Genomic DNA, 7,458 nt, shown 5'->3' on the forward strand with positions numbered 1-7,458 from the left:
TCTGCTCCTATACAAGATAGACAGCTGAAATTTTTAGTGAAGATTCTTATAACATATGCCCATCTAATCTATACATTGTTTCTTCCATCTGTCTGTTATTTGGGGTGCTAGATCGATTCCTAGATTTTCATGTTTTCATGATTTTCTCAACTCCTTTTTAAGATAATGGGCTGAAACTTTCAGGGATTGCTTAAATTTACATTCTATATATTTTTATTAAGTTTCATTAAAATTTGTCTATAAATTGAGGTGCTAGATCGATTCCTAGATTTTTAAATTTTCGTGATTTTTAAGGTTGCGTGATTTTTAAGGTTTCCTGATTTCCCTATTTAATCAAAATCACTGCTTTATAGTAATTTTTCCCGATATCCATTTATAATTTTTGAGCTTCACTACTGATGGATGTTGTCATCCTTTTCTTTGATAAATGTAGTTTACGGCTTTCATATGAAATAAGCAAAGCTTTTCTATAATCAGGGTCCGTCCGTCTGTACGTCCGTTTATAACTGTCAGCTCTTTTCGTTAGAAATTTTCCATTGATTTTACACTTTGCATGATGATTCCTATAACGTTTTTTTGACAACAGTTTTTGTATGATATAATCACTAAAATAGACATGTTAGAAATATTCTATCGATTTCAAACTTTGCATGATAATTCCTATTATAGTCAGGTACAATTTAGAAATCATAGGAACTTTATAATCGTTACCATTAGAGTCTGTACATCCATTTAAGTTTAAATTTAAATGCTGTTTTTTTTAAATGTGACAAAAAAGTTTTGTATAATATGAACATGATTAAAAATCTAAGTATGTAATTTTACTGTAACCTATATTTAGGCAATTTTGCAACAAATTCATGTACAATTTTGTTTAGACTTAGGAATTATTGTTTTGCTTGTTATATTCTGACTCTATAAAAGAGTTATTGTTTGTTAATGCTTCGCTTTTATTAATGTTGTCATCCTTGTTTTTTTTGTTATAATATTCCTGACCAAAGAACATGTATTATAGACAAGGATATGAAATATTTGCTTTTATTTTTAAATTAATTTTACTATCAATGTCTAGAATTTGAAGCAAGCTGTATTGGAGCAGCAGTATCAATTTGTATTCTTGTGATATCTTTACTGGGTGGAGCATTGGTTAGGTCTTATTATAGGTAGGTATTTTATTACTAGCTGAGATATTGGATAGACCTCATTATAGGTGTGTATTTCATTATTTGTATTCTTGTGATATTATTACTGGCTGGAGCATTAGTTATATCTTATGATGGGTAGGTATTTCATTATTTGTATTCTTGTGATATCATTACTGCTGGGACATTGTTTATATCGTATTATAGGTAGGTATTTCATTATTTGTATTCTTGTGATATCATTACTGGCTGTGGCATTAGTTAGATCTTATTATAGGTATGTATTTCATTATTTGTATTCTTGTGATATCATTACTGCTGGGGCATTGTTTATATCGTATTATAGGTGGGTATTTCATTATTTGTATTCCTGTGATATCATTATTGGATGGGGCATTTGTTAGATCTTATTACAGAATCAGAATCAGAATCTAGCAGGCCTCAGGAACTTAAGCGACTTCGCCATCTTGTCCAAGGCAGGGACCAAACTTATGCTACACACTTGTTCACAGACCCATAAAGATCTTATTACAGGTATGTATTTTATTATTGTAATCTTGTGATATCATTACTGCTGGAGCATTGGTTAGATCTCATTATAGGTAGGTATTTTATTATATGTATTCTTGTGATATCATTACCGACTGAGACATTGGTGATATCTTATTATAGGTTGGTATTTCATTATTTTTATTCCTTTGATATCATTACTGCTGGAGCATTAGTTAGATCTTATTATAGGTAGGTATTCTAATATTTTTAGTCTTGTGATATCTTTACTGGCTGGGGTCAGATCTTATTATAGGTAGGTATTTTATTATTTGTATTCTTGTTATATCTTTATTGGCTGGGGTTAGATCTTTTTATAGGTAGGTAATTCATTATTTGTATTCTTATGATATCTTTACTGGCTGGAGCATTGGTTAGATCTTATTATAGGTAGGTATTTCATTATTTGTATTCTTGTGATATCATTACTGGCTGGAGCATTTGATAGATCTTATTATAGGTAGGTATTTTAATATTTGTATTCTTGTGATATCATTACTGCTGGGGCATTGTTTATATCGTATTATAGGTAGGTATTTCATTATTTGTATTCTTGTGATATCATTATTGGATGGGGCATTTGTTAGATCTTATTACAGAATCAGAATCTAGCAGGCCTCAGGAACTTGGGCGACTTCGCCATCTTGTCCAAGGCAGGGACCAAACTTATGCCATGCACTTGTCCACAGACCCATAAAGATCTTATTACAGGTATGTATTTTATTATTGTAATCTTGTGATATCATTACTGCTGGAGCATTGGTTAGATCTCACTATAGGTAGGTATTTCATTATATGTATTCTTGTGATATCATTACTGGCTGGAGCATTGGTTAGATCTTATTATAGGTAGGTATTTCATTATTTGTATTCTTGTGATATCATTACTGACTGGAGCATTTGATAGATCTTATTATAGGTAGGTATTTTAATATTTGAATTCTTGTGATATCATTTAATTATAACACCTGACTATCATATAAACAGCCAAATTTTCAAAAAGTAGATTAAAAAACATATTATTATTTGATCTTGTTAAAATTCTCAAAGTAACTTCACAGCAAAATCTTCCTCTAACTCTCTTATCAACCATTCTCAAAAACACTGTTTTAATTTTTTTTCTCTAAAATTAAGAAACATAAGAAAAGCAACAACTCTAAGTTATAATTACCCTATTTTAGGTCTTTGGAAGGTCCTGAAAGAAACATAACAGTTTTACTGGACATCTACATTACAAATTATTTACAAGCTGCAACTTTTATATCAGTAAGTAGGTTTTACAGCAACGCTTTTCTATAGCAAAGGTTAGACCTAATGATATATTACAACTTGATTTAGAATTAAATACTTATAATAGTAAGTAGATAATCTTTAGTTGTCGCTGATATGTCAATTGTAAGCTGAAAAAGATTTCTTGTTTAATCCAAATATTTAAGAATTGATAAATAAACAATATATTATATACTATAGTTTCAGAAAATTTATTCCAAATTTTCTTGTAATTTCTGAAATTATAAGATCAAAATAATAAATTTTACTTTAATATATTTATATTATATACTTATATTATACAGAAAGTGCTTTGAGCAGTATTTTGTTATTATTTTTTGGATATTTTTTTAAAATCATTAAAAACAAAAAATGCTACCTTTATTTTCAACGAAGGAAAAATCTTAAACATTGATTTTTTTACTTTGTCAAATGAGTGACTGAAAGGTTTATTGCATATGCTTGTTTTAGATAGTTCCTTTAATATGGAGAAGTACAGTAAGCCTGCTACCTATGTGGTTGGCTACAGTTTTCTATGCTATAAGCAGGAATAGTAACTTTTTAAACAGGACACTCTATAACCCGGCCTTGTATATATTTAGCCTTATGAATGAACCCTTATTGCTTGTTGACAGGGAAGTTAAAATTGCACCTCTTGCTGATATGGTACTAGTTTGGCTTTAATAGTTTAAGCAGAGGGAATGGATTTATCAAAAGCAGGTGCAACTTATCATCATTAAACAATAGGACTTCTTGGCAAAGTTAGAGCAATCAGATGGTTGTCTAAAGGATGTTGGATCCTAACTCTGCGGGTCTTTACCTGTGGTACTCTAACTCTGCGGGGATTCACTGCACCAAATGTTACCTAACCAGATTTAGGAAAAAAACAAACACATGAAGAACTACCCCCTTTTCTTATTTCAAAATAAAGGTGGAATTTTCTTTCCTCGACTAGACTCTTAGAGAGACCGTTGATATCTTTGCCTTAGAATAGAATATCCCTGATTGAGAATGTCCTGTCTCTAAAGCAACTGTAAATGATCAGGATGTCTATGGCTAATGCTATCAATATTTTCATTTCACTCTCCATACTCAGGCTCATCATCTTTCATCAGGTCAGTTAAATCTGCAATTGTAGGGGAATGGAGATTAATCTTACTCCTATCAAAGAGCTATAAAATCATCTATTGTATATGCAAATCTAAATGATATAGAGATTATCAATGTCTTCATATGCTACCTTTTCATATGCATTAATAAAGTTTTTTTTTTGTCAGCCACCACTAAAAACTTTTAGCAATAATCCTATATTTTTTTTATTCCATTTCTTTTCAGTCTTTTGCCCAGTTCACAAACAACTTTTAGAAGTCGACCGATTTATTCTGTAGGTCAACCTAAACAAGTACAACTAACCAATGCCTTTATAAAATCGGTTAAACTAAAGCTTCTTTAGGTCTACCTAAAATTTCCAGAGGTCGACCTAAGTATTTTGTTAACTAGGCTAATTAATACAGTAATGCATCAAGTGCATACTCTAAAATTTAACTTATTACTTTTTTTAGGTATCATGTTTTATGGAGGCTAATCAAAATAAGATAGCTAAATGGATATTTTCTTTGGTCCTGGGAGTTATCATTGTGGAACATACTGTCAAATACTCATGGGCATACCAAAATGGTAATTTGAATCAGTATTATACTCCATCTATCTAAAACTAACAATATACTTTAACTTAAAGTATCATCTGTTCAGACATAATATAATCTATCTTTAAAACATACTACAAAATAATTTCCATAAATACTTCAAATATGATTGATATCCAGTGGATTAAAACTGGTTCTCAGTCATATTAAAAAATTATTTATAGCATTATATCACACCTAGTTTGTACAATATAAAATTTGTACAATCATTTGATTAAAACTAGTTTTTTAGCCAGTGCCTTAAAGGAACCCTGCAAATAATACCCTGCTTTAACTGCTTAAAGCCTGCCACGAGTAAACCCAATACCCAAAATTTGAAGCCTCCAGCTGTAATAACAAAAAAGTTACAGACATTAAAATGATTCTTTTAGTACAATGAAAATTTTGAAAGATTTTCTTTGTACTTAAAGAAAATTTCAATATTAAATTACGTCTTCTCGAAACAAAATTAAAAGCTTATCTTTGTCAGAAACTTAGACTGCCAGTAACTGATATCACTTTGACAATAAAAACACCCCTTTTTATAGTCAAAATGTCTTTTAAAAATTCAGTTTAAATAGCATTTGAAAGCGTAAAATCATAGCGAGAAAAAATTTAACTAATGTAAGTAATACAGATGCTCAGTTAGGATTGGTTGTTCAGCTGACTTAGCGCAGACTCAGGCTTCTGATTGGCTGGAAATCCTAGAGGCTGGTATTCTAACACTACAGTACTTTCAATACAATGCAAATTAAACTGATTTAAAAAAAAAATGATTTTGACTATGAAGAAGAGTGTTTTTATGTAAAAATGTTATCAGTTACTGGCATCCTAAGTTTTTGCCAAAAATAAGCTTACAATTTTCTTACTAGGCGACGTATTTTAATAATGAAAATTCTATTACTTTTTTGTTTTTGAAGCTGGAGGCTTCAAATTTTGGGAATTGGGTCTACTCGTGGCAGTCTTTCAGCAGTTAAAGGGGTATATTTCTTGCATGGTTCCTTTAAACCATTTTTAGAGCTATTTTCCTTTGGGATGGAATAACAACTTCCAAAAAATCCTACAATTTTTATATAACCTAATGTTGTTGAAGCTCAATATCTTGCTCAATATGGTTCTGCTATCCTGGGAATAACACAATTGGCCCAAACCTGTATTCCTGGAGAGAGGGATACAAACTTTCTAGGAAAATTTCATTTCAACCCTTAATCTTTTCATGAGAGTAACTTCTCTACAAATAGGATTGGTATGTGAAGGAAGCTTTGATAAAAATGTAAGGCTTTCTTAAAATGTTATTATCCTTGTTCAATTCTTGAACTATGTACTTCTCTAGGTAAACATACATATTCATATTTTAGGAGCTCAGGGAAATTATGAGAAATATCTGGCATGTCTGGAACCTAAGTCTGAACTGCACAAGTCAAGACAGATCCTTGTGTTGATCCACTCCACCATTTTGGCTCTCATCACCATGATCCTCATTGTCATTGAGATATACTTATTCATAAAGATGAAGAAATATAATAGTTTGTGCTGTTCTGAAGGCCAATCAAGGATTAAATCTATAACAATTGGAGGGTTCATGATGGTTGCTCTTATTGCATCCTGTATTATCATTCTGACAAATTCTCTTGATAATAAGCAGCATGAGGCATTTAGTTTTCCAATAATCATGCTTTTCTTTCAATTGTTTTATGTTGCAAAGCATCATAAATTTGTGATTGAGAAGATAATTGAAGTTCTTAAATGTATAAAGACTACAACACTAGCTACTGTGGATCATAATGACAATGACTTTGAAAACCAGTGCAATGATTATGGCATTTATGTGGGGGGTTTAAGCAAGGCATTGGTTGATAACAGCAAAGTCATCAACTATCTGGAACCAGGACAGGTAAAGATGAGCTGCAATGCTGAGGCAAGTAAAATTACTGCTTCAATGGAAACAAATGATATCAAATTGTCAACTGAAAGCGCATTTTTAAAAGGCAGCTTATCAACTAGTCAAGCTGATCTAAAGCTAACTGCTATAAAATTTATAACTCTAGAATCAGGTGCTCAGAAGGGAGAAAATTCAGTCAAATATGTGGCATATGACAAAGAAAACGACTTTGCCATTAATAAACCATTATCTGTAGAAGATATAGAAATGGACAGTGAAAATACTCAAAATCCTGTTACAAAACAACACAAATCTTCAAGTGTACAACATAATGATAATCTAAACTATGTAAGCAGTGAAGAAGATATTATCAATATTTTTACAGATGTTGATAATGAACTTCCAAATGTTGCTAAAGAGGCTAGAAGAAAAAGATATGAATCAGAGCCAGCTAAAAAAAACAATGATCTAGAAAGTGATGCTTTCAGACTACCAAAGATCACTAGTCAAAGTGAGACACATGACAGAAGTCTGATGTATGATCTAGAATCTTATGTGAAAACAATTCATGGGATACCTTGTGATAATGGGGCTAATCCTTATGGAATGACCAATATTGTCATAGATTAAATATTTACATTTGTAATGGTTATGTTTAAAAATGTCTTACAATTGTTTGTTAGTTTGATAATGCTATACAATGAATTACAGTATGATTAATTCTTGTTAGATTTGTAACTATTTAAATTTTAAAACGTTTTATGATATTTGAATAAATTGTCAATGTTCTATTTGCTTACATTATTGCTTTAAAAATTAAAGATCATATATTATGAATAGTAATAATTTCCATGAGTATGATTGAAATCAGTAGCAAAAAAATATTTTCAGTGTTACTATAATAATCATAAATGGACAGTTATAACCATAA

General features: G+C 30.7%; 1 protein-coding gene and 1 long non-coding RNA gene across 2 annotated transcripts; both read left to right on the forward strand.

The window, feature by feature from the left end:
• The first annotated feature begins 1,025 nt into the window (after positions 1-1,025).
• On the forward strand, positions 1,026-3,513 carry LOC145304651 (uncharacterized). Its single transcript, XR_013874157.1, has 3 exons — positions 1,026-1,163; positions 2,873-2,957; positions 3,432-3,513. It is a non-coding gene; the product is annotated as an uncharacterized LOC145304651 (long non-coding RNA).
• A 363-nt stretch (positions 3,514-3,876) lies between these two features.
• Positions 3,877-7,316, forward strand: LOC145304650 (uncharacterized). Its single transcript, XM_080146582.1, has 3 exons — positions 3,877-4,075; positions 4,523-4,637; positions 6,004-7,316. Exons 1-3 carry the CDS (start codon positions 3,998-4,000, stop codon positions 7,155-7,157), a joined length of 1,347 nt encoding a protein of 448 aa, XP_080002708.1. The 5' UTR covers positions 3,877-3,997; the 3' UTR covers positions 7,158-7,316.
• Positions 7,317-7,458: the final 142 nt, after the last annotated feature.

Source organism: Acartia tonsa, chromosome 13 (genome assembly GCF_053477335.1).
Source record: "Acartia tonsa isolate MP-2025a chromosome 13, ASM5347733v1, whole genome shotgun sequence".
NCBI lineage: Eukaryota > Metazoa > Arthropoda > Copepoda > Calanoida > Acartiidae > Acartia > Acartia tonsa.